This window comes from Bos mutus, chromosome 12 (genome assembly GCF_027580195.1).
Source record: "Bos mutus isolate GX-2022 chromosome 12, NWIPB_WYAK_1.1, whole genome shotgun sequence".
NCBI classification, from domain to species: domain Eukaryota; kingdom Metazoa; phylum Chordata; class Mammalia; order Artiodactyla; family Bovidae; genus Bos; species Bos mutus.
Genome location: NC_091628.1, coordinates 43,901,693 through 43,926,015, shown reverse-complemented (window position 1 = coordinate 43,926,015; position 24,323 = coordinate 43,901,693). Strand labels below are relative to the sequence as shown.

The following is a 24,323-nucleotide window of genomic DNA, read 5'->3' as shown; positions in this document are numbered from 1 at the left end:
TCCAGTCCTTCCAGGTCTTTATTTATCTTTGGTCGATTATTTTGTTTCTCTCTTCACATCTGACAGGTTCGTGGATCTTCCTCAAGATGCATGTGTAACTTTTTTCTAAGATGGATTCCACCACAGAGACCTATGGGTGCATGTACACATTTTTTATTGGATGGGGCCCCACTCCCTTTTTGAGCCCAAAGAAGCCTTCCGGTGCCATAGGCAGACAAGGAAGTCTTCCTTGACCTCAGGAGTGGGCATCTTATCTCTACTTTAGCAGAGCTCAGCTTTTGTCACTAGCTTTCTCCTTGGGTGTCTGGGTAAGAACAAACCTTGAATGTTATTCCACTTAAAAAACACCAGATGTCCAGCCCAGGGACCCATCTATCCCCCATCTCACTTGTATTTTTTTTTTTAATCAGCTAGGATATGTAATATCCAAAAGGTCCTATTTTACTCTAATAATATTCTTTATATCAAATATCAGAGTGTGAGAGTATATAAAATTTTTATTCTCAAAATTGTTTATGTTTTAATTGAGTTTATTTTCCCAAATTTTAACCCCATTTTAAGAAAATATTTGAAATGACTTTTATTTTACTTCAAATAATCTTTCTCCTTTAACTCAGAATAACATATGTCTCATTTGGGTTATTTTGTTTAATTCTCCTGAATATGATTTAATTGTCTCAAAATTCTGTTGTTTAATGACTATCTCTTAATGTCTGATTGCTTTTCCTGTTTTACTCAGAGAAAAAAAATGATCACTATAAAGTGACCTTTACTTCAGATCCATATCAGAAAATTGTTTCAATATCACCCTCTGACTGTAGTATATTTTTCTCTCACTCCTAATGACATAGCTTTTTTTCCCCTCTTGTTTTAGTCTCACATCTCACTAATGTGCCATTCTAACCTGACTGCTGCTTCTTTAAACATTATTTTGAATAATTTTCCCAAATAAGGATAATAAAAGCCAGTGAGTAGCCCTCTTGAGTTTAGATTCTTCATACTACCCTTTGTTGTGGAAAAACATGACATTGGTTCACCACTTAAAATTAATTAGTATATTCTGATGAACTCAAGAGTAAAATTACAGCAATTTTATAAAACATTTTGGTCAGTCTTCCAATTAGCAGATTGAGCTAAATGGTAGATATACATCTCAGGCCAGCACCATCCAAGACTTACTTGATGTATAAAGGAAATTAAATATAACAAAACAGTGATTAGACACTCTGGTGTGAGGGTTGACCATATTAAACCTCAAACTCTCCAAATAATGGCTACACTACTAATTCTTTTTGTTTCTTATTTACTCTTTGCCTTAATTTTGTTCTTTCAAGTTTTGTTTTGTAACTGAAAGGACTTTCTGTTTTTTTTTTCTCTTTACCTCTTGAGTTAGCTCATAAAACAGACACTCATACTGCCTAATTGCATCCATAAATAGGCTGAAATTTTAATGAATGTATGCTACAGCCCCTAAAGAATTTGGAAAACAGACAAAAACACCTGCTTTTTTTTTTTTTTTTTTTTTTTCATGATTAACCACAGCAAAACTGATTCAGTCATTCAAAACCTCATGTTAATAAGGAAGAAGCTACTGTTTCTGTGCAATCTTAAGTTTTTGGACCTTGAAATAGCATAAGAGCAGGAATCATGTCTGTTGTTTTTTCCAGTACAGTCCAATATCTATCACCATACCTTACACTTGTCACTTACATGGTGCTAAGACAATTTCTGTTTGTGTATCAAAAATTTGATATTCTTTTTCTTAAAAATGAAACCACAAATTGTAAATGACTTTGTACTATATACATGTTACAAAGCACAAGTTCATGTGCTCAAGGCACAATGAAGCCAAATCAAACGTTGGAGTTTGTAAGAGAGAAAGGTTTAATGCAGGGCTGTGAAAGGGGATAGGTGGCTCATTCCAAGCCCAAAACCTTGAATTCCCTGATGGATTTCAGCAAGATAGTTTTAAAGGCAAAGTGAAGGAGGGATATGGTTGGTTGTTTCAAAATTCTTAGTGTTGACATGCTTTTTTCCTGCAGCTGTCCATGGATGTCAAACCACGATGTTCCTGTAAACTTCCATGTCAAATGTTATTATCTGTTCTGCAACTTTTTATCTCTACATGAATGGAAATGTCACACCAGTTTATTTATCTTCCTCTATTCTTGCCTCATCACAGCAAAGATTTGGAACAAAGGACTAAAGTTTAAAGCAAGAGACAAGTTACAGCTCAGTTACAGCTCAAGTAGACAGATCTTCCAAGACATGGGAGTGTGGCAACCCTGAATGAGTTCTGATGACTGCTTGACTTTCCTTTTTACTTCCTGTCTCCTCCTCTTGGTTGTGCACTGTTCAAAACAGGGCTTCTACTCACTACCAATCAGGAAAGGGAATAAAAATTGGCATATACTTAAGGCTGATTGATAGTTGCAAGTTACATAAAAGCAGGCTCTGTTGCACATGTCTTCCATAATTCAGTCTACTATAATCAGATGTATGTTCAGTTCAGTTCAGTTCAGTCATTCAGTCATGTCTGACTCTTCGTGACCCAATGGACCACAGAACGCCAGGCCTCCCTGTCCATCACCAACTCCAGGAGTTTATTCAAACTCATCTCCATTGAGTCAGTGATGCCATCCAACCATCTCATCTTCTGTTGTCCCCTTCTCCTCCTGCCTTCAATCTTTCCAAGCATCAGGGTTTTTTCAAGAGTTAGCTCTTCACATCAGGTGGCCAAAGTATTGGAGTTTCAACTTCAGCATCAGTCCTTCCAATGAACACTCAGGACTGATCTCTTTTAGGGTGGACTGCTTGGACCTCCTTGGAGTCCAACGGACTCTCAAGAGTCTTCTCCAGAACTCCAGTTCAAAACCATCAATTCTTCAGTGCTCAGCTTTCTTTATAGTTTAACTCTCACATCCATACATGACTACTGGAAAAACCATATCCTCAATGAGACAGACTTTTGTTGGCAAATTATTGTCTCTGCTTTTTAATATGCTGTCTAAGTTGGTCATGACTTCCCTTCCAAGGAATAAGCACCTTTTAATTTCATGGCTGTTATTACCATCTGCAATAATTTTGGAGCCCCCCAAAATAAAGTCAACCACTGTTTACACTGTTTCCCCATCTATTTGCTATGAAGTGATGGGTCCGGATGCCTTAGTTTTCTGAATGTTGAATTTTAAGCCAACTTTTTCACTCAACTCTTTCACTTTCATCAAGAGACTCTTCTTCAATTTCTGCCATAAGCATAGTGTCATCTGCATATATGAGGTTATTGATATTTCTCCCAGCAATCTTGATTCCAGCTTGTACTTCATCCAGCCCAGCATTTCTCATGATGTACTCTGCATATAAGTTAAATAAGCAGGGTGACAATATACAGCCTTGATGTACTCCTTTTCCTATTTTCAACAAGTCTGTTGTTCCATATCCAGTTCTAACTGTTGCTTCTGACCTGCATACAGGTTTCTCAAGAGGCAGGTCAGGTGGTCTGGTATTCCCATCTCTTTAAGAATTTTCCACAGTTTATTGTGAGGAACAGGGTCAAAGGTGTTGGCATAGTCAATAAAGCAGTAATAGAGGTTTTTCTGAAACTGTATGATTTTTCAGTGTTCCAGTGGATGTTGGCAATTTGATCTCTGGTTCTTCTGCCTTTTCTAAAACCAGCTTGACATCTGGAAGTTCACAGGTCTTGAAGCCTGGCTTGGAGAATTTTAAGCATTACTTTGCTAGCGAGTGAGATGAGTGAAATTGTGTGGTAGTTTGAGCATTCTTTGTTATTGCCTTTCTTTGGTATTGAAATGAAAACTGACTTTTTCCAGTCCCGTGGCCACTGCTGAGTTTTCCAAATTTGCTCGCATTTTGTGTGCAGCACTTTCACGGCATCATCTTTTATGATTTTAAATAGCTCAACTGGAATTCCATCTCCTCCACTAGCTTTGTTTGTAATGATGCTTCCTAAGTCCCACTTGACTTCACACTCCAGGTCTGGCTGTAGGTGAGTGATCACACCATCATGATTATCTGGGTCATGAAGATCTTTTTTGTACAAATCTTCTATACAACCTCTTCTTAGTATCTTCTGCTTCTGTTAGGTCCCTACAGAAGCAGGGACCTTTTCTCTCCTTTTTTAAGCCCATCTTTGCATGAAATGTTCCCTTGATATCTCTAATATTCTTGAAGAAATCTCTAGTCTTTCCCTGTCTTTTGTTTTCCTCTATTTCTTTGCACTGATCACTGAGGAAGGCTTTCATATCTCTCCTTGCTATTTTTTGGAACTCTGCATTTAAATGGGTATGTCTTTCCTTTTCTCCTTTGCCTTTCACTTATCTTCTTTCACAGCTATTTGTAAAGCCTCCTCAGAGAGCCATTTTTTTTTCTTTGCATTTCTTTTTCTTGGGGATGTTCTTGATCCCTGTCACCTGTACAGTGTCCCAAATCTCTGTCCATAGTTCATCAGGCACTCTTTCTATCAAATCTAGTCCATTAAATCTATTTCTCACTCCCACTGTGTAATCAATCATAAGGGATTTGATTTAGGTCGTAACTGAATGGTCTAGTGGTTTTGCCTACTTTCTTCAATTTCAGTCTGAATTTGGCAATAAGGAGTTCACGATCTGAGTCACAGTCAGCTCCCAGTCTTGTTTTTGCTGACTGTATAGAGCCTCTCCATCTTTGGCTGCAAAGAATATATTCAATCTGATTTCAGTGTTGGCCATCTCATTATGTCCCTGTGTAGAGACGTCTGTGTGTATAAAATATTTATATTTATGAATCCTTAAGCAGCTCCTAGCTGCCTATGGTTACTTGAAGTAGCCCCTGTAGTTAGTTTGTGTCCACAGTGTGCCTAGGGCGCATGCACAGTAGTTGGAAAAGTCTGTTGTTATTTTTGTAGCATATCTGTGAGCTCTCCTGGACATGTTCGGGATAGGATTTCGATATCAGCTTGCATCCTTTTCAGCTAGATCAGATCAGATCAGATCAGTCACTCAGTCGTGTCCGACTCTTTGCGACCCCATGAATCACAGCACGCCAGGCCTCCCTGTCCATCACCAATTCCCAGAGTTCACTCAGACTTACGTCCATCGAGTCAGTGATGCCATCCAGCCATCTCATCCTCTGTCACCCCCTTCTCCTCTTGCCCCCAATCCCTCCCAGCATCAGAGTCCTTTCCAATGAGTCAACTCTTCACATGAGGTGGCTGAAGTACTGGAGTTTCAGCTTTAGCATCATTCCTTCCAAAGAAATCCCAGGGCTGATCTTCAGAATGGACTGGTTGGAGCTCCTTGCAGTCCAAGGGACTCTCAAGAGTCTTCTCCAACACCACAGTTCAAAAGCATCAGTTCTTTGGTGTTCAGCCTTCTTCACAGTCCAACTTTCACATCCATACATGACCACAGGAAAAACCATAGCCTTGACTAGATGGACCTTCGTTGGCAAAGTAATGTCTCTGCTTTTGAATATGCTCTCTAGGTTGGTCATAACTTTCCTTCCAAGGAGTAAGCATCTTTTAATTTCATGGCTGCAGTCACCATGTGTAGCGATTTTGGAGCCCAGAAAAATAAATTCTGACACTCTTTCCACTGTTTCCCCATCTATTTCCCATGAAGTGATGGGACCGGATGCCATGATCTTCGTTTTCTGAATGTTGAGCTTTAAGCCAACTTTTTCACTCTCCACTTTCACTTTCATCTAAGCCAGCCCTTTTTGCTCATGCTTAACTTCCTACCTAACAGGAAAGTGTTATACCCTTAAAGATCAGAGCCTTGAAAGTCTGTATCCTGTATATTTCAGGCTGTGGGTAACCCTCTGAACTTAAAGCAAAAGCCATAGAATGCAAAGGCTAAAGTAAAATAAACAGATTTAATATGGAGTCAGATTCATTCTTCCATATTACAAGCAGTTTGTATTAAAATTGTATTATATTAGATTAACACATTAAAAAAAATAGCTTGTTTTCTTGGTCTTACTGAGGGCTATTAATAGGTTTAGGAGGTTTTTGAATTGCCTCTGGAAGAAATAATTTCTAAACTGGGACATGATTGACTTAGCAGATTCGCAGAAAATGAGGAAGTATTACAATGAGAAGAACAAGCTGTGGCCAGTTCCTGAGTGTGAAATGCAGACAAAAGGAGAAAATTTTATGTTTGGATGGAATATAATGAGAAAGAGTGGTCCCCCCAAATTGGAGATGATGGCAGCCTCCACGTCGTATAGACATATGGCCATGGTAAAAATACAAAATGTTTTAAAAGAGCAGTAATATGGTTGCTTTTTATTCAGTTATTTTTGGCTGTGAGGCATGTGTGGGGGTTTCTTAGCTCCCCACCTGGGGATTGAACTTGTATCCTCTGTATTAGTAGGCAAACTCTTAACCACTGAACCACTCAAAATTCTCCAAGCCAGGCTTCAGCAATAGGTGAACTGTGAACTTCCAGATGTTCAAGCTGGTTTTAGAAAAGGCAGAGGAACCAGAGATCAAATTACCAACATGCGCTGGATCATGCAAAAAGCAAGAGAGTTCCAGAAAAACATCTATTTCTGCTTTTTGACTATGCCAAAGCCTTTGACTGTGTGGATCACAATAGTCTGTGGAAAATTCTGAAAGAGATGGAATACCAGACCACCTGACCTGCCTCTTGGGAAATCTGTATGCAGGTCAGGAAGCAACAGTTAGAACTGGACATGGAACAACAGACAGGTTCCAAATAGGAAAAGGAGTATGTCAAGGCTGTATATGTCACCCTGCTTATTTAACTTATATGCAGAGTACATCATGAGAAATGCTGGACTGGAAGAAACACAAGCTGGAATCAAGATTGTCGGGAGAAATATCAATAACCTCAGATATGCAGATGCCACCACCCTTATGGCAGAAAGTGAAGAGGAACTAAAAAGCCTCTTGATGAAAGTGAAAGTGGTTAGTGAAAAATTTGGCTTAAAACTCAACATTCAGAAAACGAAGATCATGGCATCTGGTCCCATCACTTCATGAGAAATAGATGGGGAAACAGTGAAAACAGTGTCAGACTTTATTTTTGGGGGGCTCCAAAGTCACTGCAGATGGTGATTGAAGCCATGAAATTAAAAGATGCTTACTCCTTGGAAGGAAAGTTATGACCAACCTAGAGAGCATATTGAAAATCAGAGGCATTACTTTGCCAATAAAGGTCCGTCTAGTCAAGGCTATGGTTTTTCCTGTGGTCATGTATGGATGTGAGAGTTGGACTGTGAAGAAGGCTGAGCACCAAAGAATTGATGCTTTTGAACTGTGGTGTTGGAGAAGACTCTTGAGAGTCCCTTGGACTGCAAAGAGATTCAACCAGTCCATTCTGAAGGAGACTAGTCCTGGGATTTCTTTGGAAGGAATAATGCTGAAGCTGAAACTCCAGTACTTTGGCCACCTCATGCAAAGAGTTGACTCATTGGAAAAGACTCTGATGCTGGGAGGGATTGGGGGCAGGAGGAGAAGGGGACGCCAGAGGATGAGATGGCTGGATGGCTGGATGGTATCAGACTCGATAGACGTGAGTCTGAGTGAACTCCGGGAGTTGGTGATGGACAGGGAGGCCTGGCGTGCTGTGATTCATGGGGTCACAAAGAGTTAGACACGACTAAGCGACTGAACTGAACTGAATACGGTTGTATTTCAACTTTATAAAAATCACTCTGGCTGAAGTATCATTTATAAAATTATTAGAATCTTATAAGAGAAGTAGATTGATTAAGATGTATTCCAGTGGCTCAAAGTGATTACTTGATAAACCATGCCTCAGAATTAAAATGTATTGCAACATTATGTTACTAATCATGGTTCTTGGCCTCATAGTCAATAGAAATTGATGAGGCCAGGCAACAAATTCAGACAAGGCTTTACTGGGGCTCTTGCTGCAGAAATGGGAATCAAAAACTAGATCTTTCCTTGCTTGCTCCCTGAATTGGGGCAAGATGTTTCCTACTATGGGGTATAGGTGGGTCCAGTGATTGGGTTTGAGAGATAGGTTATCTGCCCACTCCTAGTGGTGCTGTAGCAGAGTGCATGTGCAGTACCCTGCTTTTGCTCCCAACATCTTGTTTTTGTTAGGTTTTGGTCTTTTTGTATCTTTTTGTTAATGATTTGCCCCCAGTGCTGCTGCTGCTTAGTCGCTTCAGTCGTGTCCGACTCTGTGCGACCCCATAGATGGCAGCCCACCAGGCTCCCCCGTCCCTGGGATTCTCCAGGCAAGAACAATGGAGTGGGTTGCCATTTCCTTCTCCAATGCAGGGAAGTGAAAATGAAAGTGAAGATGCTCAGTCGTATCCGACTCTTAGTGACCCCATGGACTGCAGCCTACCAGGCTCCTCCATCCATGGGATTTTCCAGGCAAGAGTACTGGAGTGGGGTGCCATTGCCTTCTCCTTGCCCCCAGTGGGCATGCTATTTTTAGTCCATTATAGTTTCTTTGTATTTTGTTGCTGTAAGAGTTGTTCATCCAGGTGCAAGCACTGCAGTAAAGAAAGGATTCCAGGTCCCAGACTGTTTTACAAGCACTGTAGCAAGGGTCTCGAGTCTGGCCTGTCTCAAGACAGTTCATCTTGGTTCCCTATTTGAGTATAGCTGCTGCCAAACTCCTCAATCTGAAATACAGTGGTTTCATGAAAAGGACCTCTCCTTCCTTCTCCAGTCTTCACTCTTAAACATCTGCCTTAGAAACACCCTACATCATAGGCATAATGAACTGCTTGATCGTTCACACTCTTTTGCCTTTTCAAATACTCATTTCTCTGCCTCAACTTCCCTTCCATGTTTTCCTTAATAATTTGTGACTGTCCACTGTCCACTTAGTTTCTCTCCTCAGATTTTCATCTGGTCATTGGATACATTTGGAAATTCTCTAGATTGATAGCCTGTCACAACTCTAGATCTTTTTATGCATTAAGTTCCATGTGGCAAGATTGATACTAATAGGATTCAGTTTATTGTACTTGAGAACAATAGTGTAAGAAATCATTAAAATATATTAAAATGTTAACTTTACCTAAATAAAACCTAAACGAGATAATTTATAATACCTCCATCATCCAAGACCTAATTTAATCTGCACCTTTTCCATGAACCCTTTTATTTATTTTTATTTTTTAATTTGTATTTATTTATTTTTTTAAATTTATTTATTTTAATTGGAGGCTAATTACTTTACAATATTGTATTGGTTTTGCCATACATCAACATGAATCCACTACAGGTGTACACGTACTCCCCATCCTGAACCCCCCTCCCACCTCCCTCCCCGTACCATCCCTCTGGGTCATCCCAATGCACCAGCCCCAAGCATCCTGTATCCTCCATCAAAACGACTGGCGATTCGTTTCTTATATGATATTGTACTGGCTTCAATGCCATTCTCCCAAATTATCCCACCCTCTCCCTCTCCCACAGAGTCCAAAAGTCTGTTCTATACATCTGTGTCTCTTTTGTTCTCTCGCATACAGGGCTATCGTTACCATCTTTCTAAATTCCATATATATGCGTTAGTATACTGTATTGGCGGAGAAGGCAATGGTACCCCACTCCAGCACTCTTGCCTGGAAAATCACATGGATGGAGGAGCCTGGTGGACTGCAGTTCATGGGCTCACGAAGACTCAGACAGGACTGAGCGACTTTCCTTTCACTTTTCACTTTCCTGCATTGGAGAAGGTAATGGCAACCCACTCCAGTGTTCTTGCCTAGAGAATCCCAGGGACTGTGGAGCCTGGTGGGCTGCCGCCTAAGGGGTCACACAGAGCCAGACATGACTGAAGAGACTTAGCAGCAGTAGCACCAGCATACTTTATTAGTGTTTTTCTTTCTGGCTTACTTCACTCTGTAGAATAGGCTCCAGTTTCATCCACCTCATTAGAACTGATTCAAATGTATTCTTTTTAATGGCTGAGTAATACTCCATTGTGTATATGCACCACAGCTTTCTTATCCATTCATCTGCTGATGGACACCTAGGTTGTTTCCATGTCCTGGCTATTAAAAACAATGCTGCAATGAACATTGGGGTACACGTGTCTCCTTCAATTCTGGTTTCCTTGGTGTGTATGCCCAGAAGTGGATTTCTGGGTCATATGGCAGTTCTATTTCCAGTTTTTTAAGGAATCTCCACACTGTTCTCCATAGTGGCTGTACTAGTTTGCATTCCCACCAACAGTGTAAGAGGGTTCCCTTTTATCCACATCCTCTCCAGCATTTATTGCTTGTAGACTTTTGGATAGCAGCATTCTGACTGGCGTGAAATGGTACCTCATTGTGGTTTCGATTTGCATTTCTCTGATAATGAGTGATGTTGAGCATCTTTTCATGTGTTTGTTAGCCATCTGTATGTTTTCTTTGGAGAAATGTCTATTTAGTGCTTTGGCCCATTTTTTGATTGGGCCATTTATTTTTCTGGAATTGAGCTGCAGCAGTTGCTCATATATTTTTGAGATGTGTTGTTTGTCAGTTGCTTCATTTGCTATTAATTTCTCCCATTCTGAGGGCTGTGTTTTCACCTTACTTATAGTTTCCTTTGCTGTGCAGAAGCTTTTAATTTTAATTAGGTCCCATTTGTTTATTTTTGCTTTTATTTCCAATATTCTGGGAGGTGGGTCATAGAGGATCATGCTGTGATGTATGTCGGAGAGTGTTTTGCCTATGTTCTCCTCTAGGAGTTTTATAGTTTCTGGTCTTACATTTAGATCTTTAATCCATTTTGAATTTATTTTTGTGTATGGGGTTAGAAAGTGTTCTAGTTTCATTCTTTTACAAGTGGCTGACCAGTTTTACCAGCAACACTTGTTAAAGAGATTGTTTTTTCTCCATTGTATATTCTTGCCTCCTTTGTCAAAGATAAGGTGTCCATAGGTACATGGATTTATCTCTGGGCTTTCTATTTTGTTCCATTGATCTATATTTCTGTCTTTGTTCCAGTACCATACTGTCTTGACGACTGTGGTTTTGTAGTAGAGCCTGAAGTCAGGTAGATTGATTCCTCCAGTTCCATTCTTCTTTCTCAAGATTGCTTTGGCTATGCGAGTTTTTTTTGTATTTCCATACAAATTGTGAAATTATTTGTTCTAGCTCTATGGAAAATACCATTGGTAGCTTGATAGGGATTGCATTGAATCTATAGATTGCTTTGTGTAGTATCCTCATTTTCACTATATTGATTCTTCAGATCCATGAACATGGTATATTTCTCCATCTATTAGTGTCCTCTTAGATTTCTTTCACCAGTGTTTTATAGTTTTCTATATATAGGTCTTTAGTTTCTTTAGGTAGATATTCTATGCTAAGTCACTTCAGTCGTGTCTGACTCTGTGTGACCCCATAGACGGCAGCCCACCAGGCTCCCCAGTCCCTGGGATTCTCCAGGCAAGAACACTGGAGTGGGCTGTCATTTCCTTCTCCAATGCATGAAAGTGAAAAGTGAAAGTGAAGTCGCTCAGTCGTGTCCGACTCTTAGCGACCCCATGGATTGCAGCCTAACAGGCTCCTACGTCCATGGGATTTTCCAGGCAAGAGTACTGGAGTGGGGTGCCATTGCCTTCTCCGATATATTCCTAAGTATTTTACTCTTTTCGTTGCAATGGTGAATGGAATTGTTTCCTTAATTTCTCTTTCTATTTTCTCATTATTAGTGTATAGGAATGCAAGGGATTTCTGTGTGTTGCTTTTATATCCTGCAACTTTACTATATTCATTGATTAGCTCTAGTAATTTTCTTGGAGAAGGCAATGGCACCCCACTCAAGTACTTTTGCCTGGAAAATCTCATGGATGGAGGTTCCTAGTGGGCTGCAGTCCATGGGGTCGTGGAGTTGGACACGACTGAGCGACTTCACTTTCACTTTTCACTTTCATGCATTGGAGAAGGAAATGGCAACCCACTCCAGTGTTCTTGCCTGGAGAATCCCAGGGACGGGGAAGCCTCATGGGCTGCCATCTGTGGGGTCGCACAGAGTCGGACACGACTGAAGCGACTTAGCATAGTAATTATCTGGTGGAGTCTTTAGGGTTTTCTATGTAGAGGATCGTGTCATCTGCAAATAGTGAGAGTTTTACTTAATTTTTTCCAATTTGGATTCCTTTTATTTATTTTTCTTCTCTGATTGCTGTGGCCAAAACTTCCAAAACTGTGTTGAATAATAGTGGTGAAAGTGGGCACCCTTGTCCTGTTCCTGACTTTAGGGGAAATGCTTTCAATTTTTCACCATTGAGGATAATGTTTGCTGTGGGTTTGTCATATATAGCTTTTATTATGTTGAGGTATATTCCTTCTATTCCTGCTCTCTAGAGAGTCTTTATCATAGATGGATGTTGAATTTTGTCAAAGTCTTTCTCTGCATCTATTGAAATATCATATGGCTTTTATTTTTCAATTTGTTAATGTGGTGTATTACTTTGATTGATTTGCAGATATTGAAGAATCCTTGCATCCCTGGGATAAAGCCCACTTGGTCATGGTGTATGATCTTTTTAATGTGTTGTTTGATTCTGATTGCTAGAATTTTGTTAAGGATTTTTGCATCTATGTTCATCAGTGATATTGGCCTATAGTTTTCTTTTGTGGCATCTTTGTCAGGTTTTGGAATTAGGGTGATGGTGGCCTCATAGAATGAGTTTGGAAGTTTACCTGAACCCTTATAAAATCCACTCATTTAAAATTAACCTTTCCATCTTTTGTGTTCCTAAGACACATGATTGATACTTTTCTCTGCAATTTCTCAATATCTTATATCAGTGGGACTTAAACAGGTGCCTTTTCTTTGACAAGCATCATTTGTAAATCATTCTTTCTCAAGAATTAGAAATGAGTGCTTTGCTTTATTCATTAAAAATTACAAATACATACTTGCTATGATGACATATCAAAGAAAATAAATCCAACCCACCCTCAGAGAACTTACATTTATTAATATGGGGAATAAGAAATAGAAGAAGAAAGAAATTTAGAGTTGTAATAGGCATAGAGTGAGATTTGGCAAGAAAACTTTGAGGGATTAAAATGGAAGTGACTGTTTCTGCCAGCTTTTGGGTTAGTAAACTCTATCAGGTTGTGGGATGTAGCTCATAAACCTAAATTAATTTCTGTGTTTATAATCTTCAGAGATTTTTTTTTTTAGAAAGTAGAGCCACTTTCTAATAAAATAAGGTAAGTGTTCTGCCTTACCTTAGTCATCTGCTATAATAACAATAAGTCCGTTATGTTTGGGGCAACAAATTATGCTCAGGACCTGAGATTGTCTTTGCCAATATTTTAAAAACAAAATCCCTGTAGGAAATTCACAAATGGATAGCATACAGGGTGATATCTCTTAATAAGCTAATAAATAAATAACAAACCCATGTTAGATTAAATATACCATTGTTCCAGGCAAGGGGAGAAGATAAAAATACAGTTCAAATTTAGTTGAAATATATTCTTTCTGAGTTTTGGTTTCTGGAAGAAGTTTTGCCAACCAACAACTAATGTCCAGTGGGGCAGTTTTGCCAACCAAGAGCTAATGCCCAGTGAGCAGTGAAAAACTGTAAGTTCCTCAGTTGCTAGAGCACCTTGCAGGGAACCCTGATGGTGTTTGTACTGAAGAGCAGGCTGATATTCCTGGGGTTCTTGCCTGATTTTTCACTGCTGCTGATAAAATAGTCACCTTAATTGTGACAGAAATTAATGCTCAAGGTCTTTGAAGAGCTAGATTGGCTTGGTTCAGGAGGAAACTCTGGAGTAACTCTCACAAACTCTGTATTTATAGTCTAAATATTCCCTCTGGTGTAGTTCTTGTCCACCGGCTTTTATTGAAAAACCCGCAGCTAGGGCCCCTCAGCAGCTGAGCTACTGTTTACAATCAGAGCACATGAGATGATAACATTCAGACACAATTTACTTCGTTCTTATATCAAAATAACTTTTCTTCTGAAAACAACTTTGCTTTTTGGTGATGAACAAATTGATTTGAAATTATAGTAAGCCAATACACAACAAAGTCTGAGATTGAGTTTTCCACACATACCAACATTTGGCAACATTACCAACCAGGGTTCTTGGCCTTCCACAATTATTAGAAATTGATTAGCAGCCAGACAAAAAATTCAGTCAAGGCTTTATTGAGGCTCCTGCTGCAGCAGTGGGGAAAAGAATAAAAAATAAATTCCCTTGCTGGCTTGGTCCCAGTGGGAGGCAAGCTCTTTCCTTATACAGAATGAGGGTAGGGTCAAGTCCAGGGGATGGGCCAGAGGGGCAGCATAGGTATTTTGCCCACCCCTGAGGCAAAGTTTTAGGCAGGGGACATGCACACTATTCTGCTTTTCTCAAGGCTCTTCAAAAGTGGCAGTTAGGTTGTTTTGTATCTTCTCTCCAGAATTTGTCCTAACTGTGCATGTGTGCAGTTATTTTTAGTCCCATAGAGTTTCTCTACATTTTGTTTCTCAAGCTATATCCAGGTGCAAGGATTGCCACATTTCAGCAAAGCATTCCAGATTCTAGGCCTGTCTCAAGTGGGAATAAAAGCAGTCATACAGCCAATTGTATAAGCTTACTGAAATCCCTCTCACTGTATTGTCAGACACTCCTCAAGAACCTCTCATGGAAATTACTCACTAAAAGGCACATGCAGGAGTATTCTGGTAGCAGGTATGACAAGCCTGGGGTGAGATGAAAGAGTTCTCCATCAATTGAAAAACAAAAGACCAAACAAAGTTCTGGATCTAGAGTTTTTTCTAAGGTGTTATATATACCACAATTTCTATAACCATCCCTCAAGTTATGTATGTGTCATTGAGTTATGATAAAGTATGTGTGTGTGGATTAGTCTCTCAGTCACATCCAACTCTTTGTCACCCCATGAACTGTAGCTTGCCAGGCTCTGCTGTCCATGAAATTCTCCATAGGAGAATACTGGACTGGGTTGCCATTCCCTTCTCTAGGGTACCTTCCAACCCAGGGATTGAACCTAGGTCTCTCATATTGCAGGCAGATTGTTTATCATCTGAGCCACCAGGGAAGCCAGTGATAAAATATGCCACATATTAAATAACTTTCCCTAGAATACAGATTATAAATAACAGATTTCTGGGGAAAAGACAAAATGGGATAAAAAAAGACTTTCTCTTGGAGATGTACCTGAACTGATTAATGAGAGAAAAATGAACAGTAATCCACCTTATATAATAACAAGGTACCTAGGACAGAATCCACAATGGCACACAGTGCTGGAAAGGATCTAGTGCTATGACAGAAGCTTCTAATTGCCTCTTAATACTCATTCACTCTTTTTTATATGATAGTATGCACAGCACTGTTAGCTAGGCAGGAGACCACCTAAAATAAAGACAAATTTTCCCAGCACCTGATCAATCAGGTATTGTCATGTAGCTAATTTCTGGTCAACAGGAGATAAAAAGTGAGTTGTGCAACTTAAAAGATGAAACTTAAAGGGGAAGGATTATATTCCTTCTATTTCTCCTCCATCTTTCTGTTTGAACTATTGTTGTAATAGTTAGAACTCTACCATCAGGACCAGAACAATTGTAGAAAATTCTCCACAAAGCTTTAATATTGTTACACATTTCAAGGCAAAAAAAAAAAAAAAGAAAGAAAGAAAAAGACAACTTTTTTTTCAACATATTTTCAAGGTTATTTGTAAATGTAATAGCTTTGGAAGATAGCAATGTCTTTTTGAGGGACAGAGAGCAGATTCGTTCCTTGACTGAAATAATAAACACAATATTGCCCTTCAGAGCAACAAGTTTGCTGGCAATCCCTTTAAAGATGATAATTAAAAACTCCAGATGTGAAAAAAAGCCCTCCAAGTAAACAGCATTCACCTAAATCTCTCTGCATCACCCTGGTGGGACTAGGGAATGGCAATCCACTCCAATATTCTTGCTTGGAGAATTCCATGGACAGAGAAGCCTGGTGGGCTACAGTCCTTGGGGTGGCAAAAGTCACACACAGCTTAGCACGTAAGTCATCCTACAGATGATAGATTGAAAGTTGGAAGCAGCCTGGATCTCAACATATCAACAAACCCTCCTTACATTTGAACTCATATTTTAAATAATGCAGAATTTATTTCCTCCAACTGCCATATTGTATGGACAACCATACCCCAAAGACATTGCAGGTTTGATTCCAGACCACTGTAATAAAGCATATATTGCGATAAATGGAGTCACACATTTTTTTTGTTTGTTTGTTGTTTCCCAGTGCATATGAAAATTGTATTTACACTATTGTTGTTCAGTCACTAAGTCGTGCCTGACTCTGCAACTCCATGGACTGTAGCAAACGAGGTCTCCCTATCCCACACCATCTCCCAGAGTTCGCCCAAGTTCATGACCATTGAGTCAGTGGTGCTATCCAACCGTCTCATCCTCTGCTGCCTTCTTCTCTTTTTGCCTTCAATCTTTCCCATCATTAGGGTCTTTTCCAGTGAGTAGGCTCTTTGCATTAGGTAGCCAAAATATTGGAGCTTCGGCTTCAGCATCAGTCCTTCCAATGAATATTCAGGGTTCATTTCCCTTATGATTGACTGGGTGAATCTCCTTGCTGTCCTAAGGACTCAAATCTTCTCCAGAACCACGGTTCAAAAGCACCAATTCTTCGGCGCTCAGCCTTCTTTATGGTACAACTCTCACATCAGAACCTGACCACTAGAAAAACATAGCTTTGACTACATAGGCCTTGGTCAGCAAATTTACACTAAACCATAGTTTATTAAGTTTGAAATGGCATTATGTCTTTACAAACAATCTACACACCTTACTTAATTTAAAAAAGTACTTTATTATTTGAAAATGCAGAATTGACATATAACTTTGTTATGTTAAAAAATGCAATATCTGCAAAATGTCACAAGGTGGAGTACAATCAAAGGCAATAAATGCATAAATTATACATAAAATGACATATGCCTGTACTAGAATTTAAAATATATGGCACTGAGATGGGCAACTGGCAGCTAGATCTCAAAATAGGAAGGCCTGTTTACTAAAGTTTATGTAGAAGTTTTCTGTAAAGCTGAATAAACACATAATTTAGGGAAAATAGTATGAAAGATTCATTCATTCTCAGCAAAATTCTAGAAGAGTTTACTTAAGGCTATTTTTGACCTCCTGCCAATTTTTGCATGCAAGGAGGGACATACTGATCAATATTCACAGCAAACTGATTTATGACACTAATGTCTCCTGAGAATGTTATTTTATTTTTTTTTGTCCTTATTGTGTCCGAATGAAATTCCAACTCCATTGCACAGCATACAATGCTCTTCATTTTCAGTCAGTCCTTTTCATCCTAGCAGCCATCTCTCCTTTCCCCTGTTTACTACCATCTGTTCCATCAATATGACATACTTGCCACTCTTTATTTATCATGTGCTATGACCTTTCATGTCCCTTGTCTTTACGCATAATGCTTTCCCTGTATGTAACACTTTTCCCTATTTCTTTATCTTACAAATTTCTACTCATCGTTCAACTCTAAGTTAAAAATGTCATGTTTCCTTTTCTTGCCATGAAACTGTCAGATGTCACTTTTTATTTTGTCAGTGCCTTTATTTCTAGTATCAGATTCTTCTCTGCTCTTCATATTCTCAACATTTAATTTGTCATTGTAGTGAAATAAAATAGGGAACCATTCTAAATTATGATTAAATAGTTTGTCAGAGGAGATCTGAGAAGATAACCTTGGATAATTGCTGATGAATTTTTATGTATGCATTACACTTTTTTCTAACTGCAAAATCTTTTCTAGTATTGAAATACATCCGTTGGTTTTAATAAAGACTCCATTAAAGCAGTCCAAAATGACACTTTCATCTTTTCTATACAATTTTCTCATTTCTTTTTCAGATTATTTAAGGAAAAAAATGTAGTATATTTATTATTTTCCAGCAGCTTTGCCCTAGTATTAATAATTTATATTGCATTATCCAAACTAATTTCATTGTTAATCTGTAGACTACATAATACTGTAAAGAACATTAAAATGGACTTCCCTGGTGGCTCAGACAGTAAAGTGTCTTGCTTACAATGTGGGAGACCTGGGTTCAATCCCTGGGTCAGGAAGATACTCTGGAGAAGGAAATGGCAACCCACTCCAGTACTCTTGCCTGGAAAATCCCATGGACAGAGGAGCCTGGTAGGCTACAGTCCATGGGGTCCCAAAGAACTGGACACGACTGAGTGACTTCACTTTCTTTCTGTGCTCGATTCGGCAGCACATATACTAAAATTGGAACGATACAGAGAAGAACATTAAAATGGACTTTTACCATGTGAAATAAAATACTGATGACCTAGGTTACACTTTAGTAAATTATAAAATAACAGCTGCTGCTGCTGCTAAGTCGCTTCAGTCGTGTCCAACTCTGTGCGACCCCATAGACGGCAGCCCACCAGGCTCCTCCTTCCATGGGATTTTGGCTTCCTCTTTCACTTAGGGTCAATGACTACATTTGTTTTAGAGAATAGACAAAATCTAAGCACCTGTGTGAAGTCCCTGTACCTGAACCCATCAGCTCATCTCCCACCCTGCCCATAATCTCTGCTCCTGCTGCTCTGGCCTCTGCTGCCCTTGAAACTTTGTACTCATCTGTTTGAACGTGAAAGTGTTAGTTGCTCAGTCATGTTCTACTCTTTATGACAATATGGAGTGCCAGCCTCCTCTGTTTAGCTGGCTTCAAATTTTCCCCTCTTAGAAGTTCCTGCACTCACCTCCAACCACTATTATTCTCATGAAATTCTTGGACAAACTTTTTCTTCCCAATGAGACCTTTTCTGGTGTTTAAAATTGTGACCACATTTTAATTGTAATTGATATTTACAGTTCTAACTCTCATTCCCACCAGTTTCACTCCTGGTCCCACTTTCCTGCTCTGTGTCAACAGTGTGTATTCTGTCTGTATACCCTCTAGTAGAATTGAGTGCAGGGAATTTTCTTCTTGTTTTGTTTATGGATACATTCACAAAATTTTGGATGGTATGTGACATGTACTAGGCCTTCAAACTTACGTGCTGAATAAATGGGTAAATAAATAAATACAACTCTGTATCTTAATGTGATCCAATCTTCATGACTGGGATCAAATAAGCAAAACTTATTTTTATTAGGAATGGATGATGTATTTCTACTTCTGTATTTATGAATGTATTTTAAGTAAAATTTATGATGTATTATATATTTTCCTGGGTTCCGATCATAACTCTCAGTAATGAAATAGCAAAATAAGTGCATCAAGTAAGTTTCAGCAATATTTACTCAGGCTAATATTGTTGTACTCTTTTTTCCTATAAAGTTTTGTCTGTCCAGATTACACATTAGCTATAGTATAGACACTAATTAAGATAGTATGACAATATGTGTATAGATTATTTCATTTATTTAATGTTCTAAACTATGAATACAGAGCACAAGAAGTAAGCATGATCTACATACTGGAAAAATCAATTGCTGAATAACAAGTAAAATAATTGATTTTTTTTCTGATTATCCTCATTTTCAAGAGAAATTGAAGATAAATATCTTACTATTTTTACAATAGACATTCCTTGATATTTATTAAAATAATACATTAAGATTATTTAATTACATATGTAAAAACAGTTTTAATCTAATATTCTAGAAATAGTAGTTAGAAAACTATAGTAGTTTAAATTTCATCTAGTATACAGTATATTAGAATCATAAGAAGTCCAGGTATAGGAAATTAGTTATAGAGTACCTTTAACAAAAATTTCCATGCGAAGTAAGATTTTTTAACACATTGGAGGCTCAGGTTGTGATTGAAATTTTATTTTTCAAGGACTTTTCCTTTCCTCCATTTGTCATATAGACTGATATACTAAATCATGTTTTCTCAATTGTGTTTTTAGGTTGTATTCAGTTGGCGGTCGTGATGGAAGCTCCTGTTTGAGTTCAATGGAATACTATGATCCTCACACAAATAAGTGGAATATGTGTGCTCCAATGTGTAAGCGGAGAGGGGGTGTAGGAGTGGCCACATGTGATGGTTTCCTTTATGCAGTAGGAGGTCATGATGCTCCTGCTTCAAATCACTGTTCTCGGCTACTAGACTATGTAGAAAGGTGAGAACCCAATGCATGGTTAAAATGAAAGACAGAATGTGAATTACATTGATACCTAATGCAAGTGACCATATCAACAAAATATGCCCAATCTGCCTAAGCTAAGAAAGTTAATTCAACTCCTAGAGCTGTTTCATTAGTCTCTTTCTTTCTCCTTCTCTCTCTTTCTCTTGCTCATGTATCACACAAACACACACACACAATATACTATGTCTTATTTTTTCTTTCCTCATTGTCATTCCTTCCCTCCTTCTTTCTTTCTTTCTTACCTTTTCAACTAATATTTTTTGAAATCTTACAGTTTTATTCACATAATCCTAAAGTAATCTTTAAACGTCTCATGAATACATTTTATTTTTTAATTTAAATTTATTTATTTTAATTGGAGGCTAATTACTTTACAATATTGTATTGGTTTCGCCATACGTCAACAAGAAGTTCATTTAAAATAAAGCTGTAAGTACTTTTTAAATGTATGAATGCCTGTTAATTTTCTTTAAAAAATTGAATATTTAATTTATTTGTTTTATTCATCCTGTCGTATTCGTTCTACTACTCACTTCAAATTTACAAAGATGAATTATGAGCTTTGTTTAATGCTGTACCTTTCACAATGTAAGACAGATTTATTAAAACTGTATTCTCTATAATTTTGAAGTATAACAGAAATATAGATCCTCTTTTAACTCTTCCTAAAAATGGCAGGTGCACAGAGGTTGGAGTGAAAAGTCACCTTGGCTTCAGTCTTGGTCCAACAATGGACACACTTCTGGCATGGTTATAACAAATTTCTCTTTCATAGCAGCACATCACTTAGCACTATTATGTCATGTGCAGTAAGAATTAGAGAGACTTTTAGTGATATTTATATTTTCAACTGGACATGGAAAGATAGACTAGTTCCAAATCGGAAAAGGGGTACATCAAGGCTGTATGTTGTCACCCTGTTTATTTAACTTATATGCAGAATACATCATGAGAAATGCTAGGCTGGATGAAGCACAAGCTGGAATCAAGATTGCCAGGAGAAATATCAATAACCTCAGATATGCAGAGGACTGCACCCTTATGGCAGAAAGTGAAGAAGAACTAAAGACCCTCTTGATGAAAGTCAAAGGGGAGAGTGAAAAAGTTGGCTTAAAGCTCAACATTCAGAAAACGAAGATCATGGCATCTGGTCCCATCACTTCATGGCAAATAGATGGGGAAACAATGGAAACAGTGACAGACTTTATCTTCTTGGGCTCCAAAATCACGGCAGATGGTGACTGCAGCCATGAAATTAAGACACTTGTTCTTTGGAAGAAAAGTTATAACCAACCTAGACAGCTTATTAAAAAGCAGACTTTTGCCAACAAAAGTCCATCTAGTCAAAGTTTTGGTTTTCTCTTGTAGTCGTGTATGGATGTGAGAGTTGGACTATAAAGAAAACTGAGCACCGAAGAATTGATGCTTTTGAACTGTGCTATTGGAGAAGACTCTTGAGGGTCCCTTGGACTGCACAGAGATCCAACCAGTCCATCCTAAAGGAAATCAGTCCTGAATATTCATTGGAAGGACTGATGCTGAAGCTGAAATTCCAATATTTTGGCCACCTAATGCGAAGATCTGACTCATTTGAAAAGACCCTGATGCTGGGAATGATTGAAGACTGGAGGAGAAGGGGACAACAGAAGATGAGATGGTTGGATGGCATCACCGACTCACTGGGCATGAGTTTGAGTAAAGTCCAGGAATTGGTGATGGAAAGGGAACCCTGGCTTGTAGTCCATGGGGTCTCAAAGAGTCAGACACGACTGAGCAACTGAACTGATTACATAAGGAAACATGTTGATATATGAAGAAGTGAGATTAGAGAATACTGAAATTATTTTTTTAATCAGCTGGAATAGGATAAGTAATTCTACTGTAGTGAATAACTTCAAAATTCTCAGTGACTTCACACTGCAAGCTCTTTTTATTTTTCATGCCACATATCTATGAAAGCCATGATTTTATTACTCTGGTACTCAGAATGAGATACAAGATAAAATACGAGCACCTATTGGTTTCAATGTCAGAAGGGAAAAGCCAGAGAGTGGTACTACATTGTTCATCCATTCATAAAGATTCAATCTTCAAATATTAAAAATACAATTTTCCTTTATTTATGCTTTGTTGAAAACTCAGTCTCATGGCCACCGAAATTTTCAGAGTGTGGGAAGACATTATCTGACCTTGTACCTGAGAGAAGAACAAGAGATGTCTGGCATATCATACTGATGAACATAGCAATTTTCCTCTTAATATTAGGAGACCACATCCTTTATATTTATGTCTGTTAGCAGAATAGACAGTGGGAGAAGGGGGCTATCTCTCATTTATGATTTTTTTTCTAAAAATGAATGAGCATTTTTACTGAGAATAAAGTCATTGAAAGAGATAGTTTATAGCAAACAGGCTCTGTTCAAACTTGAGGTCCTTCTTGGATAAACATGTCTAACAATATTGTTACTCTATGAAATGGACTGTAGATTTACATATATATATATAAAGAATGGCATTAAGCTCACCATAGTTTCATTCCACCATTATCTTATCCAGTGAAATTAGGAACTAGAGGTACTACAGTGAGGATGGTGGCCAGAATACAAATTAATAGATGTATACTTTTACACACACACATATAATCATTTATTTTAAAATACTGCCAACAGAATGGCAGGTTATTCACATTTTCCTCTGTAAAATTCTTGGGAAAAAATGACAAAGGAGAGGAATATGACAAGCCTCTGAATTTCACAGCAAATATCTTATATATAAATGTCACTAATTAAATGATATTTCATACACATATTCTTTCCTAAGTTTACTCTCTAATGTATTAAAATGGTGTTTGTGAACAGAGGCATAAATAATACAGTCTAGGAATACATTTATAAAGCAAGATTATATTTAAATAAGTATAGTTATTTTAAGTTATAGGAGTACAGTAAGAATGAATAGCTTAAGTAATGCAGAAGCACACAGCACCATTATTATTCTTATCCAAGCTCATACCATGTGTCAGGTTGATAACATTTTTGCACTTTTTATGAGATATATTCTATATTGATGATTTCACATGTAAATCATCAATAAATCAGGATACATAATGTTGCCCTTGTAGAATTACTTTGCACATATAATGTAAGGAATGTTTCTTAGTGTATAACCACAGGCAAACAAATCATTAGGAATAGCAGATAGTGTAAAGGCGGTTTTATAGATAAATAAATAGGTACACAGACCAAAATTGTTTTACAATGATTTCTTATAGAAGTGTGTATGTGTGCATACTCACTTGTATCCAATTCTTTGTGACCCTATGGAGAGAGCCCACCAGGGTTTTTCCTGGAAAAAATTTTCCAGGAAAAAATACTGGAGTGAGTTGCCATTTCCTTCTCTACTTATAAGAATGTAAATACATTATAAACTAGTAAAGTACAGTTATATAACATCTATCAAAAATTGTAGAATTGGGCTTCCTTAAGTGCAAGGAACCTTGGTATCTCAAAGCAGAACAGAAAAGACAGCAGGGACTGAATAAGAACAGGGAATCTAGAATAGCTAATGGAAGAGTAAAATCTAATGTTGCAGACAAGCCTCACTCTAGTGAGAATGTCTTAGTGAGCAAAATCAGTGTCCAAAAATACAGGAAGTTCTAGCAGAATTTAGATTCAGAAAGTAAAATTCATTAGAAAGAGCACATTCATCAATCTATTTACTTATTCAATAACTATTGCTTTGGGTGTACTTTTCACTGTACTATATCTTAAAATGTTTTAGAATAAAGAGATAAGAAAATGAATAATTAGAATTTTAAGATCACAAACAAATTGGGAAATTAGGCAAAGGACTGGAAAATATGCTCAAAGACGATTCTAATAAGAGACCAGGACCATCTTTGTCCTTTAATCTGCATATCAGTAATGAAATGTAATAGGAAAGGGGTGCCAAGATCAAAGGAACTTCCTAAACTCGCCTTTGAAGTACCCACTTTGTTTCCTCCAATCTTTTCCCCTTAGAGTAGCCAGAGGAATATTTTCATGATGCAGAATTGGCAGAATTGAAGTGCAATGGAGTTTTCCTTTGTTTCAATTGTATCAACATAATAAAAAATTATTTGTTTTGCAACAATTTTCCCACTAAAACAGATTCTATGTGCTGGTCAAGATCATCTTGTTTATTCCTATATTCTTCCAC

General features: G+C 38.0%; 1 protein-coding gene across 2 annotated transcripts in view; it reads left to right on the top strand.

Moving 5' to 3' along the window:
• Nucleotides 1-24,323, top strand: part of KLHL1 (kelch like family member 1) — a 539,840-nt gene that overhangs the window by 495,486 nt on the left and 20,031 nt on the right. For both annotated transcript variants that reach the window (XM_070380850.1, XM_070380849.1), the window contains one exon: nucleotides 19,887-20,099. In XM_070380850.1, coding sequence (XP_070236951.1) covers nucleotides 19,887-20,099 — 213 coding nt within the window. The remainder of the gene's footprint in view (nucleotides 1-19,886; nucleotides 20,100-24,323) is intronic.